Source organism: Salmo salar, chromosome ssa14 (genome assembly GCF_905237065.1).
Source record: "Salmo salar chromosome ssa14, Ssal_v3.1, whole genome shotgun sequence".
NCBI classification, from domain to species: domain Eukaryota; kingdom Metazoa; phylum Chordata; class Actinopteri; order Salmoniformes; family Salmonidae; genus Salmo; species Salmo salar.
In genome coordinates this window covers 14,491,464-14,519,215 of record NC_059455.1, presented here as the reverse complement: position 1 = coordinate 14,519,215, position 27,752 = coordinate 14,491,464, and the positions used below count along the sequence as shown (strand labels likewise).

Genomic DNA, 27,752 nt, shown 5'->3' with positions numbered 1-27,752 from the left:
GCTCTGGACACTACGCTGACAGACACAGCAAACCTTCTTGCCACAGCTCGCATTGATGTGCCATCCTGGATGAGCTGCACTACCTGAGCCACTTGTGTGGGTTGTAGACTCCATCTCATGCTACCACTAGAGTGAAAGCACCGCCAGCATTCAAAAGTGACCAAAACATCAGCCAGGAAGCATAAGAACTGAGAAGTGGTCTGTGGTCACCACCTGCCGAACCACTCCTTTATTGGGGGTGTTTTGCTAATTGCCTATAATTTCCACCTGTTGTCTATTCCATTTGCACAACAGCATGTGAAATGTATTGTCAATCAGTGTTGCTTCCTAAGTGGACAGCAATATATATATATACTTTTTTCGTTGCCTGTTTAGCATGCTATTTTGGTATTAATACGTGTCACATATCAGTTTGCATACAAAGTAAAACATTTTTTTAAAAGCCGCATACAAACATGGTCTCTTTTTCTTTCTTGAGTAAGGCAGCTCCAAAATGCAGGCGTTTCAGCCTAGCTTTTCACTTAGGTAGAGAGCTAGTGTTTTCTTGACCTCTCCCACCATCTACTGTTAATTTATGAGTACTGCTCCAACTATACAAATCATACATCAACCACTAGAGAGCCCCCTCTATGCGGAAGTGAAGCTGTCAGTGCGAGACAGGAAATTAAACCAGGAATTATTTTACTGTAAAAGGAGCACAGACAGATTGCAGTATTCTTCTGTAAACAACAAAACATATCGTCAAAATGTCGAAAAATACTGATTCGAACCAATTCAGGAAGGTGGACGTTGACGAGTACGACGAGAACAAATTTGTGGATGATGAGGATAATGGAGAGAGTCAGGTCGGTCCAGATGAAGCAGAAGTGGATTCGCTGATCAGACAATATCCTTTTACGTTGATTTGATTTACTAAGAGCACAGTTACATTTGAGAAAGTGGCGTGAAGCCGATACAGATTTTCTCCAAAATGTTGCAATGCACAGACCATCTGCCAAGTCGTACTATGATGTTTCAGAATCAAGTATATGCTTTTGCGCGTGTCACTTCAAGTCAGGGCGTGGTGCTTTTATGTCTTTTAATCGTTTATATATATATATATATATGAGGAGAAAATACAATACACGTTGTGCAGTCAGATTTAGGGTTTTATTCAGTGGAAGTTTAGTGGTGGTGGTAGGCCTAATAATTTGTTTATTACCTGATGACAGAAATTTTCAAAGCAGGTTCTGACAAATTGGGGGGTAGGAAGTGAATTCCACCAGTCAGTGAGTCATTGAGTTTCTGAAACATGAAAGCAACGTGATTTGAAGAGGTGAATCAAGCTGACCATGACTGTCTCATCAGTGTTAAACTGTGTTGTGTGTTGTCTCTGTCTGTTTTCCTTAACACCGTGATGCACAGGCAACCTGATGGAAGCTCTGCAGGCTGTGCTGAAGAATCCCCCAATCAACACCAAAAACCAAAATGTTAAGGTGAGCCTTCATTACAACACAATAGATCCGTTTTGAGCATTAATAACGGCCCCATGTGAAACACAACTTGCCTCTGTGTTCCTCAAAATACACTTTGAGCTTCCATCTCCTCAAAACTGAACTGTATAGTCTGTGGTTCACACATCACACAGAGTCGAGGCATGTGAAAGTGTGTACTTCCTTAGCAGAAGATACTAAAATGTGTGTGTGTGTTATAGGATCGTGCTGAGGCCCTGGTGCTTAAAGTGCTGAGCGCCTTCAAGAGTAGTGACATTGAGAAGGCTGTTCAGTCTCTGGATAAGAACGGAGTTGACCTGCTCATGAAGTACATCTACAAGGGCTTTGAGAAGCCTTCTGAAAACAGCAGTGCTACACTGCTGCTGTGGCACGAAAAGGTAAGACTTATCCTTATTGGTGTATGGCTGGAAGCACTTGCAGGGTGTGTGGGCATGCTAAAGCCTGACTGATGATACAGTTGAAGTCGGAAGTTTACATACACCTTAGCCAAATACATTTAAACTCAGTTCTTCACAATTCCTGACATTTACTCCTAGTAAAAATTCCCTGTTTTAGGTCAGTTAGGATCACCACTTTATTTTAAGAATGTGAAATGTCAGAATAAGAGTAGAGAGAATTATTTATTTCAGCTTTTATTTCTATCATCACATTCCCAGTGGGTCAGAAGTTTACATACACTCAATTAGTATTTGGTAGCATTGCCTTAAAATTGTTTAACTTGGGTCAAATGTGTCGGGTAGCCTTCCACAAGCTTCCCACAATAAGTTGGGTGAATTTTGGCCCATTCCTCCTGACAGCTGGTGTAACTGAGTCAGGTTTGTAGGCCTTCTTGCTTGCACACGCTTTTTCAGTTCTGCCCACACATTTTCTATGGGATTGAGGTCAGTGCTTTGTGATGGCCACTCCAATACCTTGACTTTGTTGTCCTTAAGCCATTTTGCCACAACTTTGTGCTTCACGGTTGGGATGTTGTTCTTCGGCTTGCAAGCCTCCCCCTTTTTCCTCAAACATATCGATGGTCATTATGGCCAAACAGTTCTATTTTTGTTTCATCAGACCAGAGGACATTTCTCCAAAAAGTACAATCTTTGTCCCCATGTGCAGTTGCAAACTGTAGTCTGGCTTTTTTATGGCAGTTTTGGAGCAGTGGCTGTTGTTCTGGGACTGATTTGCACTTTTCGCACCAAAGTACGTCCATCTCTAGGAGACAGAACGCGTCTCCTTCTTTAGCGGTATGGCAGCTGCGTTGTCCCATGGTGTTTATAGTTGCGTACTATTGTTTGTACAGATGAACGTGGTACCTTCAAGTGTTTGGAAATTGCTCCCAAGGATGAACCAGGCTTGTGGAGGTCTACAATTTTTTTTCTGAGGTCTTGGCTGATTTATTTTGATTTTCTCCATGATATCAAGCAAAGAGGCACTGAGTTTGAAGGTAGGCCTTGAAATACATCCACAGGTACACATCCAATTGACTCAAATTTGGTCAATTATGTCAATTAGCCTATCAGAATCTTCTAAAGCCATGACATAATTTTCTAGAATTTTCCAAGCTGTTTAAAGGCATAGTCAACTTAGTGTATGTAAACTTCTGACCCACTGGAATTGTGATACAGTGAATTATAAGTGAAATATTCTTTCAGTAAACAATTGTTGGAAAATGACTTATGTCATGCACGAAGTAGATGTCCTAACCGACTTGCCAAAACTATAGTTAGTTAACAAGAAATTTGTGGAGTGGTTGACAAACGAGTTTCAATGACTCCAACCTAAGTGTATGTAAACTTCCGACTTCAACTGTATTCTTGTGGGAAGCTGCTATAGACGACCACATGCTAACAGTCAGTATCTGGATAATATGTGTGAAATGCTTGATAATGTATGTGATGTCAACAGAGAAGTATATTTTCTGTGTGATTTTAAATATTGACTGGCTCTCATCAAGCAGCCCACTCAAGGAAAAAATTCAAACTCTAACTAGTGCTTGTAAACTGGTTCAGGTTATCAGTCAACCTGCCAGGGTATTTATAAACAGCACAGGAATGAAATCATCAACATGTGTTGATCACGTCTTTACTAATGCTGCAGAAATTTGCTTTAAAGCAGTATCCAAATCCATAGGATGTAGTGATCACAATATAGTAGCCATATCTAGGAAAACCAAAGTTCCAAAGGCTGGGCATAATATAGTGTGTTAGAGGTCATACAATAAGTTTTGTAGTGATTCATATGTTGATGCTGTAAAGAATATTTGCTGGTCTGTGGTGTGTAACCTGACGCTGCACTTGACACATTTATGACATTTCTTATTCCTGTTACTAATAAGCATGCACCCATTTAAGAAAATGACTGTAAAAACTGTTAAATCCCCTTGGATTGATGAGGAATTGAAAATTGTATGGTTTAGAGGGATGAGGCAAAGGTATGGCAAATAAGTCTGGCAGCCCAACTGATTGGCAAATGTACTGCAAAATAAGAAATCATGTGACAAAGCTGAATACAAATAAAAATAAACTACACTATGAAACAAAGAAATTATATAAAGAATGATAGTAAAAAGCTTTGGAGCACCTTAAATGACATTTTGGGGAAACAAGCCAACTCGGCTCCATCGTTCATTGAGTCAGATGGCTCATTCATCAAAAAGCCCACTGATATTGCCATCTTATTTAATTACTTTTTCATTGGCAAGATAAACAAACTTAGGGATGACATGCCAGCAACAAATGCTGACACTACACATCCAAGTATATTTGACCAAATTATGAAAGACAAGAATTGTACTTTTGAATTCCGTAAAGTCAGTGTGGAAGAGGTGACAAAATTATTGTTGTCTATCAACAATGAAAAGCCACTGGGGTCTGACAATCTGGATGGAAAATGACTGAGGTTAATAGCAGACGATATTGCCACTCCTATTTGCTTCATCTTCAATTTCAGACTACTAGAAAGTGTGTGCCCTCAGGCCTGGAGGGAAGCTAAAGTCATTCCGCTACCTAATAATAGTAAAACCCCCTTTACTGGCTCAAATAGCCGACCAATCAGCCTGTTACCAACCCTTAGTAAACTTCTGAAACAAATAGTGTTTGACCAGATACAATACTACTTCACAGTAAATAAATTGACAACAGACTTTCAGCGTGCGTATAGGGAATGCCACTCAACAAGCACGGCACTAACACAAATGACTGATGATTGGCTGAGCGAAATTGATGATAAAATGATGTGGGGGCTGTCTTGTTAGAATTCAGTGCAGCTTTTGACATCGATCATAGTCTGCTGCTGGAAAAAACGTATGTGTTATGGCTTTACACCGCCTGCTATAAAGTGGATAAAGAGTTACTTGTCTAACAGAACACAGAGGGTGTTCTTTAATGGAAGCCTCTCCAACATAATCCAGGTAGAAGCAGGAATCCCCCAGGGTAGCTGTTTAGGCCACTTGCTTTTTTCAATCTTTACTAACGACATGCTTTGAATAAGGCCTGTGTGTCTATGTATGCGGATGACTCAACACTATACACATCAGCTACTACAGCGACTGAAATGACTGCAACACTTAACAAAGAGCTGCGGTTAGTTTCGGTATGGGTAGCAAGGAATAAGTTAATCCCAAATATTTCCAAAACTAAAAGCATAGTATTTGGGACAAATCAATCAATCACTAAACCATAAACCTCAACTACATATCATAATGAATAATGTGGAAATTGAACAAGTTGAGGTGACTAAACTGCTTGGAGTAACCCTGGATTGTAAACTGTCATGGTCAAAACGTATTGAAACAACAGTAGCTAAGATGGAGAGAAGTCTGTCTATTATAAAGCGCTGCTCTGCCTTCTTAACAACTATCAACAAGGCAGGACCTACAGGCTCTTTTGTTGCACCTGGACTACTGCTCAGTCGTGTGGTCAGGTGCCACAAAGAGGGACCTCCGAAAATTGCAGTTGGCTCAGAACAGGGCAGCATGGCTGGCCCTTAAAAGTACACAGAGAGCTAACATTAATGACATGCATGTCAATCTCTCATGGCTCAAAGTGAAAGAGAGACTGACTTCCTCATTACTTGTTTTTGTCAGAGGTGTTGACAAGCTGAATGCACCGGGCTGTCTGTTTTAAAATACTAGCACACAGCTCGGACAGCCATGCATACCCTACAAGACATACCACCAGAGGTCTCTTCACAGGCCCCAAGTCCAGAACAGACTATGGGAGGCACACAGTACTACATAGAGCCATGACTACATGGAACTCTATTCCACATCAGGTAACTGATGCAAGCAGTAGAATCAGATTTAAAAAGCAGATACAAATACACCTTATGGAACAGTGGGGACTGTGAAGTAACACAAACATAGGCACAGACACATGCATACACACACACATGATAACATACGCACTATACACACACGTACACATGGATTTTGTGTTGTAGATATGTGGTAGTGGAGTATGGGCCTGAGGGCACACACTTAGTATGTTGTGAATTCTGTATTGTATAACTGCCTTAATTTTGCCAGACCCCATGAAGAGTGGCAGCAGCTAATGGGGAACCATTAATAAATACAAATGCTAATTGACTGAACATTCCAAATTACCATGGCAACTATGTGTCGTAATATTAATATGCAGCCAGCGATCCGCAGTATCCAAGGTACAGCATCCTATCAACTGCGCTGCTGCGCTTATAGTCTATGGCGGGCCTGTGCGTCAAAATCTTCAACAGCAGTCAGCAGATCTCATGACCTGCTGCCCTGTTTTCCCCAACTCTTAAACTAAGCTTCAAATCCTTTCAAGTAACGCCGTCAATTAGAGCAAGGTACATAATGAGTCAAACAAGCACTAGGCCTAAAACATAAACAACAAACGTGAGCTGGTAGATTAGTCAGCCCACACGGGAGAGGGTGGGATTTACACTCTCAGTTTTGATGTGAGTCTTGCGCAACGGACATGCAGGACCATCCCTAACCTACAGGCCTACTGTGTTTTTTTTTAATAGATATGGATAAGATGGGTTCATGGTAGGTGCAGTTGGTAGGCTCATGGGTGCAACTCCAGGCTTGTAGGTTCGATTCCCACGGGGGACCAGTACGAGAGAAAAGTATGAAGATGTAGGCACTCACTAAGTCGCTTTTGATAAGAGCGTCTGCTAAATGACGTAAATGTAAAAATGCCTATCAAAACATTTAATTGTAAATAGAAGTGCCATGATCCCAAGGGAAATAGGCCTATGGGAGGAATATGAATTGATATTAATTTATATATTGTACCTGTAATGCCACCCGGACAAAATAAATAAACACATTGGTCTGAAAAATGACCTATGGGAGGTTTTTTTCTATATCCAGAGACCAAAAACCTGAACAGATGAACCCATTTTTTATTTGCAGACGGGGGGGGAATTGCATTGCAATTATGCATCACTATAGTCATTATATTGTAGGCTTCTGTTTTTAAATAGATAGGCCTACCACGAACCCATGTTATTCATATCAAAACATGCAACACCTACACATGCAGCAGCGAGTGGGCATGTCGCACATGTCACTGACTTCAGTAACGGTCCAGAAAGCAAGTGCCTACAAAAACAGTAGCCTACAACAAGTTTTTTGAGAATGTTGGCAGTCTATCCAGAGACACAAAAACTGACCAGATAAACACACAGGCTATTTGATTAGCAGGAGGGAGGAATTACATTGAATCAAAATCCACATTTCCAATGGGTGCTGCGAGCTGCTGATATAATGCTGTTATTCACATAGACTGTATTCATACTGTGCATGTATCTTTCTGTTTGTGTCGTAGGCTCTCTCTGCTGGAGGACTGGGCTCCATCGTGAGAGTGCTCACAGCCAGGAAAACTGTGTAGGCTTGTACTGGACCTGACTGATTGCCGCTGGGACCACTCACTCAGGGGATGTGCTGGCACTGGGAACCCCAGGGCGTGTAATCATAAAGCGTCTCAAAGTAGGAGTACTGATCGAGGATCAGTTTAGCCTTTTTTAGATCATGATGAATAAAAATACATGGACACTGAGACGCTTTATGAATATGGGCCCAGAACTGGTTTTCTCTCTACGCTTGAAGGAAGCTCGCAGACATCGGACAACCTGTCTCAAACGGCCCCTTCGTAGTCCTACAATGCTTAACGATATTCGATCGGAATCCAACGTTTGTCAAATGTTTTGCGATGTTGTTGTCAAAGAAGATGAGAAATACTTATATTGTAAGATTTACATCATCGTAACGTCATAAGGATGACATGTAATATTGTGTCATTTTCCAAGATAAATATTGCGCTATTGTCACGGTGGGTAGGATGGCACCTAAAGTAAGCTTTCATTCCCTCTAATGCAGAGACCAGTTTGTGTGTGATTATGCTGGAACAAGTTAACCTGGTCCCAGATCTGTTTGTCATCTATAGCCAACTCCACTGGGCATTTAATAATATACAGCACTAACAGATCTAGGACCAAGCTAGTAACAAGTCCTTTGGAATGTAGTGATGGAATCACATGTTCCTGGACACATGTCTCAGAGGGCCTCTTCTTTTCTATAACCTATTTACATGTATAGAAAAATATTCGAATGTCTTGGTAGAGTTATTGAGGGAATATCATGTTCCTTTAGAACAAGTGTAAACATTCTGAATCAAATGACCAAATGCCTTATTGAAATATTCTTTTTTTTTTTTATATATATGCTGTATAGAACAATTCTGGATTTAATAAACAAACATCTTACTATTTGTTTTGTAATTTTTTTCAGAAATTTTCACATTTCTTAAATTTCAAATACTAAAGTTTCTCTATGGAAAAACAAGACAATGGAAAATGTCTATGAAAAAACTGCAAAAAAAATAAATAATAATTACATGCCAATCAATGCTTTCTTCTCTTTATTCATATACTGGTATCTTGCAACGGTTCATTTTGCATTTCTTCCCTGATTGTTGTTGTCATGGTAACCTGCGAGCCGCCACAGCTGACCCAGGTGGTAGATCACCCAGTCTCATAAAGTTCATCCTAGATCAACGGTCCCTCTGCCATCCAGTCATGAAGGAGGATCTGCTCTAGAACAGGCCTCTTGGTGGGATCCTGCTGCAGACAGCAGTTGATCAACTCTTTACACTCTGTACCATAAAGACAAAAATGATAGGATGGTGAGTTTGCCTTTGGGTCTCTATATATATATTTTTTTGTCATTGAGCACCATTTTATGTATCCATAACCACATCCAAATACATACCCACGTTTACCAACACAAACTCTAATTTTCTCTCTCAAATGGTCTCTCGCTCTTGCCTCCCTCCCGCTCACCTTTAGTCAGGCCCTTTTTGAAGCGCAGGCGACCAGCAATGATATCAGCCTCCTTGTTGAAGGGCAGACGGCCACACACCAGGCCGTAGAGCAGTACCCCCAGTGACCAGATGGTGGCGTGGCGGCCCTGGTACACACCGCTCAGCACCCACTCTGGAGGACAGTACTCCTCTGTGCCTGAGGAAGGGGGAAAACATTAGAATTATTTTTGTTTTTTATCTTTACCACTGGTCATGTACATTAGGGCACACTGAAAAAATGTTTTTAAATGGAAAACAGTAATGAGCGCTTCTTATTGGACGAGTTTAGATAGTACCTCCCCATTTCCCTCAGTTTCAGAGCGTTCCCTTGCATTTCGTGCCTACTGAACATAATAACCCTGACCAGCCATTCTCCTGTTGTGTCCTACCTGAGTAGTCTCTGTAGGAGGATTCTCTCAGAAGGTCTCCACAGCCAAAGTCGATGAGCTTAACCCGCAGGTTGTCCGTCTGCACCAGCAGGTTCTCAGCCTTGACGTCTCGGTGCAAGACCCCTCGGTCGCGGCAATGCCGAACAGCCAGTACCACCTGTAATAACATAATATATGCCTCTTAACAAACAGTGGTTAAGTAAAGTGTGAATTAGTAGTGACTAGAGATATTTGTGTATGTGATCCCTGTGGGAAATGAACACACAACCTTAGCGTTTCTAGCGCCACGCTTTTACCAACTGCGACACACAGGTCTAGACCCATCACCTGTATCATGATGATCCTGGCCAGACACTCGTCCACCCGGCCTCCCAGCTCCTCGATGAAATCAAACAGGTCCATGCAGGGATAGGGTCTCTCCACCACCAGGATGAAACGCTCGGCCTCCTCGAACCAATCCAGCAGGCCCAGAACGTAGCAGCAGGACGGGGGCCGTGAGACGATCTGCATCAGGGCCACCTCCAGGGGCAAGGCACTCCTCTCTCCGGGCTGGAGGTGAGAGGGGTTGGGAAGTTGGAGAGGTGAAGGGGAGAGAGGTGGAAAGGTTGAGAGGGGGGTTGCCATTAGATGAGAAGTTTTCCACAGGTGAGAAGGAGAGTGAAGAACAACAACAAGCGTTCCCTTTATTGAGAGTAAGGACCGACAGAACGCCCAACCAACCGTTTACCAACGGAGAATGCAAGAGGCCGAGCCAAACCCAGACCAAAACCCAGTAGGAGCGTTCTTGTCTTCTTAGACTTACGGTACTTGCAATTGCGTCAACTAAAACAGGCTACTTACAAGCTTTACGTATGGCTCAGCCATTCCTCTGTTCACATACTTTATGGCCACCTGAGGGGGAAAAAGCAACATGATATATTCATATAGTAGTGTGCTTTCACTTCTTGCGTTACATGAATATTGATAGATGACAAATCTAATGTTAACTCTTATCTGTTAACTTACTACCACCAGAATTAGAATTCTATAACCAACTGTTAAAAGCTTCACCTGTTGGCCGTCACTTTTGCGCATGGCGGCGTAGACCGCCCCACATCCTCCTTTACCCAGCATGCTCCCCAGTGTGAAGAGAGACTCAAAGCTACCTGCAACAAAGTTACACATGAGATAAAGCCCAAATCATCACAGATTAGAAATAACAAACTCAAGATTAGATACTGTTTCATGTCATATTCAAATACTAGTTCTTCTTTAGCCTGGTCCCAGATGTCTTTGTGCTGTTTTACCACCTCCTGTGGTCATTGTCAGGCCCATGGCAAGACAGCACTAACACATCTGGGACCAGGCTAATTCTTCTTCTTCTGCTGACTTGATACTACGTGTAGTCTGGTCTTACTGGGGTTGGGTCCAAGATTAAAGATACTGGAGTCTGAGGATGAAGATGAAGAAGAGGATGATCCTCTATAGTTGGGTAGTGGGTTCTTCAACTGGCCTCTCCTTTGTCGTGTTAGATAGTGGACAACAATGGGTATCTCCGGACTAGTGTTTCTATTGTTCTTATTCCTCTTCCAGCCCTCCCTGGACCACACCCTCTCCACCAACTCCTCACTGCTCTCCTCCTCCTCTCTGGCCCTTTTTCGTCTCTTCCGTTTGGTGTTATCCTCACGCCATCTCAGGTTTAGTGCCTTACCATTGTTCACCAACCCTCCCCTCCCTCCCCTCCCTCCCTTCAGTCCCGAGCAGGAAAGAACTGCGCTCTCATCTTCCTCCTCCTCCTCCTCGTCTTCCTCCTTGACTTCGTTCTGTCCTCTCAGGGTTTCCTCTTTTCTCTTCCTCCCTTTCTCTCTAATGGCAGCAGCTTCTCTCTCAAGCTCAGCCTGCCTATGTGGAGCTGGAGCTGGGGCTCTGGGCCTTAGTCTATAAGTGTACGTTAAGGCCGGAGTGACCTGTCTTCCTACTGTCTCACTCTGAGAAGAAGGACTTCTGCTGGATGTCTCACTACGACTTCTGCGTCGGCTCAGGAGCGATTCCTCCCCCGTGTCCTTGGCTTTGACTCTCTCTCTGGACTTTAGTTTGATCATGTTGGGCCTCATGCGTGGGTTCTTGGCTCGGGATGGACCGGGAGAGTCCTTATTGGTGGGTTCGCTCCTACTTGGTTTTGGTTTGGGTCTGGCTCGGCCTCTAGCGTTCTCTCTTAGTAAATGGTTGGGTGTTCTGTTGGTCCTTACTCTCAACAAATAAGGGAATGCTTGTTGTTGTTGTTCCTCCTCACTCTCTGTCTCCTGGGAGTGACTCTCCCTGACCCTCAGCCCTGATATCTCTTCAAACAGACAAGCAGCCTCCTTCATCGCTCTTCTACTTTCTCTCTCCTGTCTTTCTCCTTCACTCTCTCCAGATGTCTCACTCTCACTTGCAGAGCTGGAGCTGCTGCTGCTGCTTCCTTCCTCTTCTTCCTTACTCTCATCCCTCTCTCCCTCCCTCTCTCTGCAGCTCCCAGGAGATTGGTCCCTCTCGATTTGGGTCCTGCGTCTCCTGATAGGGTTGGCTAACCTCCTGCCTTGGGGAGAGTTTCTCCTTCTTCCGCACGGAGACCTGCACCTCCTCACAGAGTCGGCCTCCAGCCTCTTACGGGGAGAGCGTTTCATCCCATCTCTAGAGGCGACTAGTGGAGGCCTGCACCTCCTCACAGAGTTGGCGTCCATTCTCCTGCGCTGTGGCTGGGGAGAGTCTCTCCTCTCTGTTGGCTCAGAGGCTCCTGGTGGGCAGGGGAAAGCCGGAGTCCCACGCTTCCCTCTCCTCTCTCTCCCCCTCCTCAGCACTTTCAGTGAGTCTCTGGCCATGGAGAGAGGTCTCCTAAGCCCCCTACGCCTCCCACAGACTGGCAGGGAAATAGAGTACCACTACGTTTTTTCAGACTGAAACAATCGTCTAGCCTGTTACCGTATGTTTTACCACTATAATCGAATAATATACTTGATTTGTAACCCTCGCCTCTAATAATGGCACAACTTTGATTATCTTTAAAAAAAAAGTTAATTCAGACAGGGTTGACCTTACTAATATTCTGTAATAGGAAACATATGAATCTACGTAAATGCATAATTCAAACTATTGGCATGTTCTATATATTGTAATAACCAATGATATTGTAATGCAATATTTATTTTTCAATTAATTATCTGAACCTACCAGGGGCAGTTGATGGATTTGACAACCTCCAAGATGCCATACCTCATGACCCACTGACTTTGTTGACCCCAAATGGATACAGAGGCATGGTGATGTCACAATGAACCACAGGTGAGACTGTTCATGATGTCATAATGTGACTGTGCTTGGACACAATATGATGTCACAGAGGAGGTTCCAAATCCCAATTCCATAGTCTAACTACCATAGTAACATATTATTTGCGTTATTTAGAAGTTCATCTATCAATAACCCAATGAATGTTACTATGGTAAATCATTTGTATTAACTTTTATTTAAAAAAAAAACAAACAATAATAAAAAAATGGATGTCCCAATCACGTCACTTTTGTGTCGATTAGATTAGAATGTTAATGATTAGTAGACTAATCTACATCACACAATAGTTTATCACTGACTTTGGTTTCCAGACCTGAAATTCAACTGTCACCCTTACACTGATAGGTAACTGTACAGTCGTTTGACATCGATGTACTGTTCCCACTCTCAACACTGACGACTAGGTTCACTGCCAGTTGGTTACAAGCACGCTTGATTTTTTTTGCCTCAACTCCCACCGCCTTACAATCTCTAGGAAAGCTGGCAAAGATAGGAACACAGTGAGGGATCAAGGGGCAGAACTATATAACTCTCTCTCTAGATCCGGTAGTCCAGAGCTCAGCTGTGCTGTGCCAGACAGACAAAGTGATAGGGTTCAGGGCCCGTTTTCCAAAAGCATCTCAGATTAGGAGTACTGATCTAGGATCAGGTCCCCCCTGTAATACAATCTTCTTCATTATGATCTAAAAGGCTAGACTGATCCTAGATCAGCACTCCTGCTCTGAGACTCTCTTAATGAATACTGGCCCTGAAATACATGGCGGGCCATAAAGATTAGGCAGAGGGAATGTAATGTGAGTTTAATGAGTGCACTGTGTGAACTTTAAGCACATGCTATTGATAAAACCAAACGGTTGAGATAATGGAATCTTCATAAAACGAGCTGTCAATCAGTTCCTTGGAAGGGATAGTAAAGTTTATACCAGTCAGGCAGGCAGTTTTCTGAAGCCTCACATTTCTTTTCTTTCTTTTCTGTATTTATTGTATTGTTTCCATGGTTTGTTCAACATGAGAAGATTATTGGTTCTATTATCAAGTGAGTTTACCTGCACATATTGACTTAGAATGATCCTATGTGCATGACTGTGTGTGTCTCTTGGAAGAGTGGATAAGCAGGACGGTGAGGGTGGTCTCACGTGTGGCGCAACAGTAATACCTAGAGGGAATGGAATGGTCGTCAGAGGTCGTCAGTAATCGTTATATTCAAATGGTTGCAATTGTAATCAACTTTCTTGTATGGTGAATTCGCTTTGTGAATATGTGTCCAGCACGGCAGACAATAATCAACAGCAGTGCTATTCAGAATGAAAATACTTTCCATATTTCTTCATTTGTTTCTCCCTTTCTCATTTTAGTAGAAACACCTCCTGAATTCTATTAATTTCAGTTTGCCAATGTAATGTTGTCATTAAAATATACAATGATCAGATCCAGGAAGTCCAAGCACTCCTCTAATAGGAATTTTTATTTTTCAGTCTTTTTGATCCTAGTTTCCTGTTGTCCTGAGAGAGACTTCCTGTGTGCGTCAGGCAAATGTGTCCCCGTTGATGATGTCTGTGATTTCAAGGACGACTGTGACGATGGTTCCGATGAGGAGTTCTGTGGTACGTCAATCTGGAACCTTCCTCCGGCTTCTCTGCATACTCTTCAGCTCTAGAGAGCTATCTTTCTCTTCTCTCTGTTCAACTCTTCGTTCTTCTCGTTCAAAATGCCCGACAGAGGCTGTGGGAACCAGTTGTTTCTTCCTTTGATAAAAAAAAAACACCATTCTGTCTAACAATCAAACACTTTCTATCCCTTTAGTTTTAGTCTTAGTGTTTCTCTAGCGCGTCTCAGACTGTTTGCTGCGTCATATTCATTAGGGCACACTGTAGCAAAGCGTTTTTCAATTTAAAAAAAACAAGCGTTTCTACTGGACAAGTTCAGGTAGTCCATCCCTGTGTCCGCCTGTTATCTTCTGTTTTGTGCCCAATGAATATGACCCTGGTGTCCCCTCTCAGGGTCGTGTGATTTTGAGCGCCACTCCTGTGGATGGAACGACAGCAGTGTGGGAGTGTACCGCTGGAGTCTGGAGATGGCTAACATCAGCCTGATACCTGGACAGGACCACACCACGGGATCACCCTGGGGTATATGTCTCAATACACACACTAAGTTCATCTTCATTCCATTGAAACTAAATGGAAGAAAGATGATCTCAGTGCTACGATGCTTTTGGGAAACCCAGCCCTAGTGAATAGAATGGTCACATAGCTCCATTGTTATGACTGCTGTGTTGTCCATGTGCATCTTTATACAGTATATGTGCTGCCTGCTTGATGTGTGTGTTTATATGTCCCAGGTCATGTTATGCACGTGGAAGGAGACAAAGCAACACACTTTGCCAGGGCCGTGTTGGGGCATTCCGTTGACAAACCAATGGCTTTGGGATGCCAGATAAGGTAAGGAGAAATTCTGTACTAGTCAGCGTTTCCCTTTCATTTATGGCACAGCTGTTTTAATCACTGCGTAACAAAAAGAGGAGGGAGAGTTCGTGCGGTATAAAGTCATAGTTTTTCATCTGGGAATACATTTGTTTTGTGTCTTCTTAAAAGTATTTAATAACCTGATGGTGTATTGAAACAGCTATTTACTAAAATACAAACAAATGCGTTTCTATGTGGTAGCTAGAGCTCATCTACTATGATATCAAGAAAGGGTTTAAAATGTTGTTTGTGGGTTCTTAGCCAGACATGATCAGAGGTAATTGGCCTTAGCCATTACACATTAGCCATTACAACAAGAGGTCCAAGCCTCTTTGTTGAGGTCGCTACAGTAGCTGTTGTACTAAGGATGCTCTGATATTTCTAGCTTCTGTTACCACCTCTATGGTGACTTTAGTGCATCCTCTCGGATGTATCTGGAGATGATCCGAAACACTGCGAGCACAGAATTACTGATGATCTACAAGCCACAGCAGACTAGAGGATGGGAGAATGCTACGGCCTTCATCGGTAATCAACCAGGAGGTTTCAAGGTTGGCATTGGAAACAAACACACACACACACACACACACACACACACACACACACACACACACACACACACACACACACACACACACACACACACACACACACACACACACACACACTCTCTCTCTCTCACACTCGTACACGCACACTCTTTTTCTCTCTTGCTCTCGCTCTCTTTTTCTCACCCCTTAGTTGGAGTTTTCTGTGGACCCCTCATCCCATGGAGTTCAGGACATCATGCTGGACGATATCAGCTTTGAGAGCTGTGGGGAAGGGGACATACCTGCAGGCTCCCAACTCCTCACCTGTGACTTTGAGAAGGACACCTGTGCCTGGTAATGACAATAACAATAACAACCATAATAAGAATCAATTTCATCTCCAGTCCTCATAATCATACTCATCATCATCATCATCATCCTTAAGATAACATTATTCCTGGTTATGTTTAAAGGTACCCAGACCACACTGTTTCCCTTCTGTGGAAAAGAGCAAGAGGAATAGACCACACTACTGGCAGTGGTAAGTCAAGTGTTTGCCAAACCACAGACTAGATCATATCCTAGATGGAGAGATGGATTATGAGGTGTTTTAGTCAGGAAATGTAAACAGGATTATTCTCTTGGTGTGTGTTTTGTTTATTTGATTGTGTATGTATTGGATATTGTCTACACTACATATGCAAAAGTATGTGGACACCCCTTCGAATTAGTGGATTTGGCTACTTCAGCCACAACCGTTGCTGACATGTGTATAAAATCAAACACACAGCCATGCAATCTCCATAGACAAACATTGGCAGTAGAATGGCCTTACTGAAGAGCTCAGTGACTTTCAACGTGGACCGTCATAGGATGCTACCTTTCCAATAAGTCAGTTGGTCAAATTGTTGCCCTGCTAGAGCTGCCCCGGTCAACTGTAAGTGCTGTTAATGTGAAGTGGAAACCTCTAGGAGCAACAACAGCTCAGCCACAATGTGGTAGGCCTCACAAGCTCACAGAACAGGACCACTGAGTGCTGAAGCGTGTAGCGCATAAAAATCGCCTGTCCTCGGTTGCAACACTCACTACTGAGTTCCAAACTGCCTCTGGAAGCAAAGTCAGCACAATAACTGTTAGTTGGGAGCTTAGTGAAATGGCTTTCCATGGCCAAGTAGCCGCACACAGGTCTAAGATCACAATGCCAAGCGTCGGCTGGAGTGGTGCGAAGATCACCGCCATTGGACTCTGGAGCGGTGGAAATGCGTTCTCTGGAGTGATTAATCACGCGTCACCGTCTGGCAGTCCGACAGATGCTACAGCATACAATGACATTCTAGACAATTCTGTGCTTCCAAGTTTGTGGCAACAGTTTGGGAAAGGCTCTTTCCTGTTTCAGCATGACAATGCCACCGTGCACAAAGCGAAGTCCATACAGAAATTATTTTTTGAGATCGGTGTTGAAAAACTTAACTGGCTTGCACAGAGCCCTGATCTCAACGCCATCGAACACCTTTGGGATGAATTGGAATGCCGACTGCGAGCCAGGCCCAATCGCCCAACATCAGTGCCCGACCTCCCTAATGCTCTTGTGGCTGAATGGAAGCAAGTCCCTGCAGCAATGTTCCAACATCTAGTGGAAAGTCTTTCCAGAATAGTGGAGGCTGTTGTAGCAGCAGAGGGGGGACCAACTCCATATTAATGCCCATGATTTTGGATTGAGATGTTCGACCGAGCAGGTGTCCACATACTTTTGGTCATGTAGTGTATGTTTCTGTAGATTACATTTCACATGGTAATCAGAAACTAGGTTTCCATCCAATTGGAGACAGATTTTCATGCAAATATGCTAAAACCTGCATAAAAATAATATGTGCATTTCCCATCAGAGATGTGTTTCCATCAAATTGACTTGTTGCGGATTAGATGCTGTGCGTGATGACGTTGTGCACATAAAAATTACTTTTGCGATTAAATTCCCATTTACCGAATAAAAAAATGTTAGAAGTTTTGTCACAAACATTGTTGCGTTATAGCGAATGTGCCCACTCTGAAGTTGGCACATGCCAACAACTCAGATACAGTGCTGGTAGGCTAGCCTATTATTATGGACTAGAGCGAGATTCTTTTTATTTGTCAAATGGCAGCCAAGAATGGATCATCATGTCACCAGAATAAGACCATCGATATTTATTGGAAAGGAGCATCAAACTCATCACCTTGCACTTTCACCACCCTGTGAAGTTCATCCTAATGTATTTAATCTGTAGTCTGATAAACTGCATGCTTTCCCGAGTCGTAGTTGGAGGTGACTCCCAAGTTTACTTCGATATGATGGTTATTATATCAATATGTGTTCATGAATGCGTTTTCACCGCCATTTCTCACATAATTCATTTTACTCAAACAAAAAGATCCCACCTAGCGATTTAAAAAAAAAATTTTACCAAAGACTTCCATTTTTTTAATCCATACTTTACTTGCATAAAAAAGTTGGATGGAAACCTGGTTAGAGTACAAGATCGTTCTCAACTGTGTGTGTGTGTGTGTGTGTGTGTGTCTGTGTCTGTGTCTGTGCGTGCATGTACTTGCGTTAACAGGTTATTTCATGTCCATTAACGCCAGCAGCAGGCTGGACCCCTCATCAACAGCCAGACTCATCAGCTACCCTCAGCCAGCAGGCACAGTCATCTGTGTTAGCTTCTGGTATCGCATGTACGGCAGTGATATTGGTAAGGTATTTTTTTAGGCTCCACTGATGGCCAAATTCAATATCTTTGAACTCATTATTTGCTAAAGGCAATTAGTATTTTTTTCGTCCCAATAAAGATACAATTGAGTGGGGAGTTTCAATACGCATGATAACTCTGACATCAGACTCCGAGGAGGCCAAAGGGGATCAAAACAGACCAAATGGTGCCTACTACCTATTGTCCCAGTTGAACAGAAATGACCCCTATCTGGTTCTTCTCCAGGCTCCGTAAGGTTCCTCACCAAGTCAACCAGAGAGCCAGAGACTGTTGTGTGGATGAGACATGGGACTCAGGGGAACAAGTGGCGCTTTACAGACCTTACCTTCACCACTGACACCCCACTACAGGTACATACCGAATGTCAATTTAGAATAAATTGACATATTTGTAGGGGGTAGATGTATTTTTTGTTATAATACATTTTTCAAGGCAAACAAGGCCAAATAAATGATTGGTTGCCTCAGTGCCTGTGTGATCCAGTGGTTACAGCCGATGACCCGGCACAGGTATGCCAGAGTCGACATGGGTTTGAATCAATGATGTATATAAACCATGGATTGCTGAGGCTATGTGTTGGTACTCCCCAGTAGGAACAGTCCTCCATAGGAATGAATAGTATTTCACTAAACATTTTCAAGGAAAAAATTACATGTATTAAAGTATTTTTTTGTTGTAGTCGGGACAGTGTCATTAGTAATCTCAAAAAATTATACTTTAAGGAAAATGTTTTACATATTTTTTTATTTGAATGTTTAGTTCACATAGTATAATTTAAAAGTATGCACTAAGGTGTCTGTAATAGAATAAATGTGGCAAAAATGAATGTAGACAGGAGGCAGCGCCAATTGGCCCAGCGTCGTTCGGGTTTGTGGAGGGTTTGGCCGGCCGAGTTGCACGGTGTTTCCTCTGACACATGGTGCGGCTCGCTTCCGGTTTAAGCTAGCAGTGTGTCTAGAAACAGTGCAGCTTGGCAGGGTCGTGTTTCGGGGGACGTGTGATTCTCGACTTTCGCCTCTCCCAAGTCCATACAGGAGTTGCAGCGATGGGACATCACTGTAACTACCAATTGGGGAGAAAAAGGGGTATAAAATAAAATATATATATATGCTACGAACTTTGTTTGGTGTCAGTCTTCACTGAAGACTACCTGTGCTGGAGGACATCTGCAAGATGCTGCTGGCAGGGTTAAATAATAAATTAATGTCAAATCAGTTAGACTAAGTTGTTGTCTTTTTTGTTTGCTGTCACAGTTTACCTTAAGGTGTAAAAAAATGACCAAACAAAATTTGTAACTAGTACTTCTGACTGGATACTTTGTTTACTCTTACTGCTTAAGAGGGCTTGAGTAGTTTCTTAATTGAGTAAATTACAATCTACTTTTACTAAAGTACAGATGTTCAGTACTTTACCCACCTCTGCAAATTATACGTAGCCTAACTATAAAACGTGGGCCAGCATCCACACTGGAGGAAAGTTTGTCGTTCTACAGTAGGCCTAAATACATCAGCTGATGGCAGGGAAACAAACAGTAGCCTATTATTGGTTTTCACATCTTTCATTATGTGACAATGGACAGGCTAACGGGTAGCCTTCAGAATGTAGCCTATTGGAATATCATCAAAAAACAAGGTGTCTATTGCAACCGTCGATGGCACTAGATGATCGCCAGTTGATGTGTTGTTAAACCGTATGCGCTAAATTCACCCGCACAGCTGATCTCAATTGCAACCATTATTGGTCACCTCATTTCCTCTCCCTAAAAGATGATGTTGGTGTCACCTTAGTCAGAGATCTGTATATGATGATGAGATGCTCATGTCTCCGCCCTAACAATGGGAGTCGTTGTCCCAAAAGCAGGAATCGCAGGCATCAAGTTTAGGCCTGCATATTATTAAGCCCACAGAAACGCATTGGTCTTATTCTGGACAGATTTTGGTGAGAGTGAGCCCTCTCGCTTTGCCTCTTCCTCTTTGTCTTAGTCCTGCTTGCAACCAAAGTCCTTCGTGATACGCTTGCCCTCTGGTTGGTATTTTCATCAGAACAACTTAGTCCTTTTTTAACAGACTAAGGGCGACTTACAGTATCTATTTGACAAGCGTTCCGTAAAATGCACCATTGAAAGCATCCTGTTGGGCTGTATCACCGCCTGGTACGGCAAATGCACCATCTATACATTTTGACCATATACCATCTGTATTTTTCAATGTATTGTCATGTATTTTGACCACATAACGTGTGTTTTTCAGTTCATATTGGAGGCTGTGGTGGGTGGTAAGAAAGGTAGCATTGTCATAGACGACGTGGTAGTGAGCAGCAGCAGCAATGTCAATGGCTCCTGTCCGGCGGAGAGAGAGTGCACCTTCCAGGGGTCCCTGTGTGGCCTGCAGGTGGAGATGTCTGGAGACTTCACCTGGAACAGAACCACCGGGGCCCTGGGGGCCAACACCTCCAGCCCAGCGCTGGATCACACTCTGGGTACTGAACTGGGTGAGAGAGACACGCACGCACACACATGCACGCACACAGGCAGGCACTCGTACACACACACACACACACACACACACACACACACACACACACACACACACACACACACACACACACACACACACACACACACACACACACACACACACACACACTCATCCTGTATATGATGATATGTTTTTGCTCAGGATACTACCTGAGTGCCCAGCTGTGGAACCACCACGTGGGTAGCAGGGGGCGTATGATAACGGGGGTGAACGATGCCACCCCTCGCAGTGGAGAGTGCTGGATGTTTTGGTACCACATGGAGGGCAGGGCCTCAGGGGAGCTCAACATCTACCTGCAGCCCTTCCCAGGCTCCAGGACCCAGACCCTACTGTGGAGCAGGACTGGAGACCAGGGAGATCGCTGGAGACACGGCCGAACTACGGTCCTCAGCCCTGATATACCTTACCAGGTACATGCAGACACTACTGGCACTGCTTTTACTACTACTGGTGCTACTACTACTATTACTATTACTACTACTGCTTCTGCTGCTTCTGCCACTACTACCACTACTATTACTATTACTACGACTGCAACTGCTGCTGATGCTGCTACTGCTACCACTACTACCACTATTACTTCTGCTACAATTACTACTGCTACTACTATTACTGCTGCTGCTGCTGCTACTACTACTATGGATTATTTGTAATTGAGATTAAGTAATCAAATTACAAAAATGAAGTAACTGTAATTAGCCCGGATGACTTAAAAACATTCTTCATCAGGATTACAGTTACTTTCTTAAACAGCTAATGACATTTAGGATTTCTTCATCTAATATAAATAGGAACATTTGATAACACTTCGTCAGCACTGCTGTCATTTTGTCATAGTAAAATGGTCAGGGCGTGGCAGGGGGTTGTTTTGTGTGGGTTTTTGGGTTTTCTGTTTCTATGTGGGAGTGTTCTAGTTTTCTATTTCTATGTGTTGTTTTTTCATGTTTGGCCGGGTATGGTTTCCAATCAGAGGCAGGTGTCTTTCGTTGTCTTTGATTGAAAGCCATAGTTAGGCAGCCTGTTTTCCTTTGGGGTTTGTGGGTAGTTGTTTTCTGTTTAGTCTAAGTGTACCTGACGGGACTGTTGGTCGTTTTGTTGTTTTTCGTTAAGTGTCTTCATTAAAGAATTAAGAATGAGCACTATCCACGCTGCGTCTTGGTCTCCATTCAACGACCCCTGTGACACTCAAGACTTTTCACATGCTCTCAACCCGGCAAGTTTCTATTGTCCTGCTGAGCGCCCATCAAGGGTGCATGGCTTCTTTTGTATTCCAATTGATTGAATCAATAGATTAGGCTACCAAACCATTTACCACAGGCCTGGTCAATCAGAAAGTTGTCTGGACTCCATAGAGTTGCTGCTTTGTAGTGTATTTACAGTTCACTTTCACTCTGTCTCTGAGTAGCGGGAAAGAAAATGCTATCTAATCGAGCAACATTTAAAACCGAGAATTGTAGAACCTATTGTCCAACCCAAATGTTATGGTAATCAGTGGTTAAGGTTATACATCACAGTATCTTGAATCACGCATTCCTGCTCGGACATGCTAATTAATTTAAACAATTGATCTATTGAATCATACCATTTTAGCAGTCTATTAGACTTAAGTCATTTGAGTGGGTTTAAGATAAGATCATTAGACTACTCGTTTGTTCTATTGCCTGACCCCGCATGACCAAATTTGTTGGCTTGTGCCGCCAACTGAAAACGTTAGGAAAAGGTTTCTATTGAGCCCTGTGGATGGTCTCACAATATCAAATAGAATGTGAGTTATAGCATCTGTATGCTTTCACACCAGTCCCCAAATTAGAAATAGTCATGTTACTATATTTTAGTTGCAGTTAAAATATGCCCGGGTGTTAGAATTGAAAGTAATCCAAAAGTAATCGGTTACGTTACTGATTACTTTATTTTTCATGTTAAAAGTAATCTGCCCAACACTGACTATTACTACACAACTGAATTGAAATCACATTGACCCCAACTGTGGTGTTTGCATGAGAAAGCCAAACACACATTTTGGTCATACATTAATTAGCACTAGAAGTAGATCCACACTGATACAGTGTTTTATCACATATAAACCATTAAACATCTGATTGAGCGTCATAAATCATCTTCCAATGAAAAGATAAAGAAAATAGGCATTTTGCTTTTCTGTGCTGGCACGTACATGGTTGAGTTTGTCACAAAGTCCGCCATGGTCTGCGATATAATCTTTGGATAATCTGAAAAACGGAAATATACCCTCAACATAATCAGACACGTTTTGTGCAAACAGTCTGGTGAGTGCTGACGTGCAATCTGCAGTCAGGTCGTGCACTTCAACCCTTCAGTAGACCACTAAAGGTGTACTAGTACACACAGAGAGTCAGAATGAGAGTACGGGGTGATATCTAGGCATCCTATTGGCACCCTATTCCCTAAATAGTGCACTACCTTTGACCAGAGCCCTACAGTGGTGCACTATATAGGGAATAGAGTGCCATTTCAGACAAACCCTAGATATAGTATGATTTCTACTCTGGGATTCAGCTGAGGACACCTTCAGCTGAGGACCACTGTTTACTGTACCCTGTAATCTATTTTCCCACTAATTTTCACTTATGAAGCATGGACCCTGTACGTATTGTAGTACAATCAAACACAGACAGTTCATAGATAGACTCACTAAGTTTACGGCAATGTGTTTCCTGATTGACAGGTCATCTTTGAGGCTGTGGCCGGGGATGGCCGGGAGGGGGACATTGCCATTGATGACCTCACCCTTGTTAATGGGCCGTGTCCACCACAAGGTGAGTGTGTCAATGAATCGATGACCAGTGGGATGTTAATGTAAAAAAAAATACACACAGAAACCAGAAAGGCTCTGAAAGCTATTCTTACTATGTGTGTGTTCTTGAGTTCGTGCACACGTCCATCCATATGTGTGTGCACGTAAGTCCATGCGTCCATCAGTGTGTGTGTGTGTTCTGCAGGGTTCTGTGACTTTGAGATGGACTACTGTGGCTGGCTGAACAGTCCCCCAGCTGAGTCAGGAGTGGACTGGGAATGGTGGTCAGGGTCCAGTGGAGGACGCTTCTCTCCAACAGTGGACCACACCACCAACTCTGGCCAGGGTAGGCTGACGGTGTGACTGAAGGGGTTTGATCCCAGACTCATATCAAACATCTCCAATCCCCCAAAAATGTCTATTGTGTTATTGACTGTACGCTTGTTTATTCCATGTGTAACTCTGTGTTGTTTCTGTCGCACTGCTTTGCTTTATCTTGGCCAGGTCGCAGTTGTAAATGAGAACTTGTTCTCAACTAGCTTACCTGGTTAAATAAAGGTGAAATAAAAATTAAATAAATAAAATTCAACTCTGTCTGTGCCAGGCCTCCCGGGTGGCGCAGTGGTCTAAGGCACTGATTCTGGGTTCGAGCCCAGGCTCTGCCGCAGCCGGCTGCGACCGGGAGGCCCATGGGGCGGTGCACAATTGGCCCAGCGTCGTCCGGGTTAGGGAGGGTTTTTGTGGTGGTTAATTTCTGTATTACCAAATGAGGAGAGAGACAAACTTCACACACCAGTCAGAGTTATACTTAAACTACATCTTTAATAATAAGAGCTTTGCAATAGCAATGACTTTCAACGATTCGCCATTTCTAATGAACCGTTGAGTGACAACACAATGGCTACTGAGATCTTTTATAGCAAAGATACACCCCTCTCAACCTACATGACGAACAACAGATACATAGAATGGTCACAAGGTTAAGATTTGTATGAAAGATATCTATAATACTTAGCAGACAGCAACTGCTGTGTCAACAGTTTTCATTGTAAAGACCAGTGTCTGGTCCTCCTACTCCAAACTGGAACCGTCTCACCCTGGTACGGTATAGCACAAAAACATTACCTCACGTTATCTGGAATGCTCTTTAGGTTTTATCACCCAAAGACATCGTAAATCTCCTCTGTCAGTGTTATCTCATAGAGGCCCATCCTCAGTAGAACACACACACACAATAGTTAACAGAATACTCTATTCTGTCGAATAAAACAACCATTATAATGCAATACAAGCATTATAACATAATCTTGCAATTTCCACGCCATTTGGCCAGCACGGATATCCTTGTCTCATCGCGCACTAGCGACTCCTGTGGCGGGCCGGGCGCAGTGCACGCTGACCAGGTCGCCAGGTGTACGGTGTTTCCTCCGACACATTGGTGCGGCTGGCTTCCGGGTTGGATGGGCATTGTGTCAAGAAGCAGTGCGGCTAGGTTGGGTTGTGTTTCGGAGGACGCATGGCTCTCGACATTCGCCTCTCCCGAGTCCGTACGGGGGTTGCAGCGATGAGACAAGACTGTAACTACCAATTGGATACCACGAAATTGGGGAGAAAACAGGGTAAAAGATAAAAATAAAAAATCTATTAAAAAAACTCTGTGCCACAAGATCATATTTGACCGCTGGGCTAAAGTCTTAGCTCAACTTTAGGCTTGGGGAGCTAAAACACGTCTTCAAGCCTGTGTGACCAATTGGGTTTGAGCTCTGGTCGGCCCTGTGCCACAAGACAGTGTTAGCCTGCTGACGTTTATACCCAGGGCACAGCGTTTCCCGCTGTGGTTTTCATTGTCTAAAGAAAATGGCTTTACTTGTGTTGTTTGTTGTGGCTCTCCTCTCCAGGACACTACATCATCTTCTTAACAGGTGTATTGTCCTCTGGACTGGAGATTACCCAGCTGCAGAGTGAACCTATGGAGGCGGTAGAGAATGCATGTATAGAGTTCTGGTACTTCATGGACATGTGGGGAGATATGGGTAAGTAGCCTGAACTGGCTCTGATATGGCTGTAAATGGTGAAGGATATAATGCGAAACAATAAACCGATCTTGCATGCACAGGAGGTTGGTGGCGCCTTAATTGGGCTCGTGGCAATGGCTGGAGCGGAGTCAGTGGAATGGTATCAAATACATCCAACACATGGTTTCCAGGTGTTTGAGGCCATTCCATTTGCTCCGTTCCACCCATTATTATGAGCCGTCCTCCCCTCAACAGCCTCCTGTGAGTGTAATACCATGCCACTATAGGGCCTACTGGTGTCATACATACCAAAAAAAAGTGTGCATTTAGTGTTTGCTTCCTCCCCAGATCAAATGGAGCTGACAGTGTATGTGAACGAGACAGGCGTTCTACGGTCGATATGGAGCAGATTTGGTAAACTCGGCACAATCTGGTATCAGGCCATGGTGGACTACAACGCTACAGGACCACACCAGGTCAGACAACGGTCAACCAATAAGACAGCGGTCAACCAATGTACTAGTGAGCATTCAAGTAGACATTGTTGGACCATGTGTTTTGTTGCAGATCATATTTTCTACCAAGCGCCCAGGCAGCGAAGACGGAGGCATAGCCCTGGATGACATCCACGTTAGAATGAACCTGACCTGTGCAGAGCTGATCCCAACCACTTTAGCCCCCACCACAGTACCCACCACCCCTCCAGCCACCCCTATGGACTGCACCTTTGAACATGGTGAGGCACAGAGAAGAGGCTTACTAGGAAATACATTAACCTGGTCCCAGATCTGTTTGCTATAGGTTTGCCAACCCCTCCTAGTTTAGCCTGAAGTCTCCTGGAATTGCGGAAGAATTCCAAGAACATTTACTAAGTTCTGATTGACATTAAGAATGAGTTGCATGGAGGGTTCAGCTTCATAAAGGAGCGCTGTGAAGATGCATTAACATAAGCCAGTAACAGAGAAGATAGGAAAACTACATGAGATGAAAATGTTCCTGTCTTTCCCCATCAGGCCTGTGTAACTGTGTCCAGGAGAGTGACGATGCCTTCGACTGGGTCCACTCCCAAGGCCTGCAGGTGGACCAGCCATGGAATGGACCGCTGTACGACCACACGGTCGGAAATGACAAAGGTACTGTTCTGGAAGAGCTAGCTACTGTCATGGAAATTCTACACAGGGACATTCCAAGTCCATTTTAAATGAATCATTGTTTGTTATCAACATGCTTGAGAGGTCACAGTCAAACTTAGATGCATAAAGTACCGGTCTGAAGTGAGCTTCTCCCACGGGGCAGTCCCGTTAGATCCCTTTATATACTGGTTACACGTTACATAGGCATAGTTCATAGGGTTGGTTCCGTCATGCATCTGGCACCATCTCCTACATATTCTGGCCGTTCTGCCAGATGGTCCAAAGGAGGGGGGTTATGTCGCCCCCCCCCCCTATATCTTTACCAAGCACAGGCAGGAACCAAGGATTATTTATGACACTAAGACAAGATGAAATTTTGAAGGCAGTCTCTTCACAAGCTAAAATGTTACATCACATTACTCATAGGGAGACAAATTAAACATCCCTGCATCTGCCACAATTGTCACTCAAAGTGACAAAGACTGTTATTTAAAAATGGCTGCTTTGTGTCCTGTGTGTGTGACAGGGTTTTACCTGATGGTGAATATGTCTGGTAGCGTGGACGGTGAGACCGCGGTCGTCTCTGTTCCTCTTACGTTCCAAACCACGAACCTCTGTGTTGGCTTCTGGTATTACATGTTGGGACCATCTGTGTCCAACCTGGACCTCTTAGTACAGACGGTATGCACAGTAGACAGCTACTACAGTATGGGCTGCTTTCCCAGACACAGACTCAACCGGGTCTTGGACTAAGAAGTACTTTCAATTCAGAATCCAAATTGAGCTTGTTTTTTTTAGTCCAGGACTAGGCTTAATCTCTGTCCTGGCCGTATATGTTTTACACTGATGTTTTATAAGGAGTTTTTACAACTCTGGGCCTTAGTTACATTATAATGAACATACAGAATTCCCTGATGACTGCTATTGCCCAAATCATTGTCAATATATGTATTAGTGGCAAGGGTGTTTAGAGTAACAAATAGTAGCCTTCTACAGTTGGTTGAACTGACCGTTGAACAAGTGCCTTTCA

The 27,752-nt window shown here is 43.4% G+C and overlaps 3 protein-coding genes across 4 annotated transcripts in view; 2 read left to right on the top strand and 1 right to left on the bottom strand.

Moving 5' to 3' along the window:
• Positions 1-684: 684 nt before the first annotated feature.
• Positions 685-8,229, top strand: arpc5 (Actin-related protein 2/3 complex subunit 5). The gene is given in 4 exon segments (NM_001141280.1): positions 685-886; positions 1,403-1,475; positions 1,694-1,870; positions 7,292-8,229. Coding segments are annotated over 4 exon segments (453 nt in total). The 5' UTR covers positions 685-746; the 3' UTR covers positions 7,355-8,229.
• Positions 8,165-12,703, bottom strand: LOC106568914 (serine/arginine repetitive matrix protein 1). Its single transcript, XM_014139743.2, has 8 exons — positions 12,403-12,703; positions 10,610-12,091; positions 10,264-10,358; positions 10,054-10,104; positions 9,541-9,762; positions 9,214-9,370; positions 8,805-8,981; positions 8,165-8,617 (listed from the first exon to the last, which is right to left on the bottom strand). The coding sequence occupies exons 1-8, from the start codon at positions 12,440-12,442 to the stop codon at positions 8,511-8,513; spliced, it is 2,331 nt and encodes a 776-aa protein (XP_013995218.1). The 5' UTR covers positions 12,443-12,703; the 3' UTR covers positions 8,165-8,510.
• Positions 12,704-13,391: 688 nt separating this feature from the next.
• Positions 13,392-27,752, top strand: part of si:ch211-106h4.4 (MAM and LDL-receptor class A domain-containing protein 2) — a 38,412-nt gene continuing 24,051 nt past the window's right edge. Inside the window, exons 1-18 of one of the 2 annotated variants that reach the window (XM_014139746.2) lie at positions 13,392-13,558; positions 13,998-14,126; positions 14,523-14,651; positions 14,864-14,963; positions 15,403-15,538; positions 15,729-15,871; positions 15,991-16,058; positions 18,115-18,246; positions 18,490-18,614; positions 20,514-20,754; positions 20,943-21,211; positions 23,506-23,596; positions 23,780-23,920; positions 25,473-25,607; positions 25,938-26,065; positions 26,157-26,325; positions 26,603-26,722; positions 27,249-27,403. In XM_014139746.2, coding sequence (XP_013995221.2) covers positions 13,531-13,558; positions 13,998-14,126; positions 14,523-14,651; positions 14,864-14,963; positions 15,403-15,538; positions 15,729-15,871; positions 15,991-16,058; positions 18,115-18,246; positions 18,490-18,614; positions 20,514-20,754; positions 20,943-21,211; positions 23,506-23,596; positions 23,780-23,920; positions 25,473-25,607; positions 25,938-26,065; positions 26,157-26,325; positions 26,603-26,722; positions 27,249-27,403 — 2,439 coding nt within the window. In that variant the 5' untranslated portion in view covers positions 13,392-13,530. Of the gene's footprint in view, positions 13,559-13,997; positions 14,127-14,522; positions 14,652-14,863; positions 14,964-15,372; positions 15,539-15,728; positions 15,872-15,990; positions 16,059-18,114; positions 18,247-18,489; positions 18,615-20,513; positions 20,755-20,942; positions 21,212-23,505; positions 23,597-23,779; positions 23,921-25,472; positions 25,608-25,937; positions 26,066-26,156; positions 26,326-26,602; positions 26,723-27,248; positions 27,404-27,752 lie in introns of both variants that reach the window. The other variant, XM_014139745.2, reaches the window with a different exon arrangement.

Coding starts and splice junctions, on each gene's coding strand:
- LOC106568914 (XM_014139743.2), bottom strand. CDS start 12,442: ATGGCATCTTGGAGGTTGTCAAATCCATCAACTGCCCCTG. Junction 10,105..10,263: donor GCAAAAGTGACGGCCAACAG/GTGAAGCTTTTA, acceptor TTTCCCCCTCAG/GTGGCCATAAAGTATGTGAA. Junction 9,763..10,053: donor CTGAGCCATACGTAAAGCTT/GTAAGTAGCCTG, acceptor TCTCACCTCCAG/CCCGGAGAGAGGAGTGCCTT.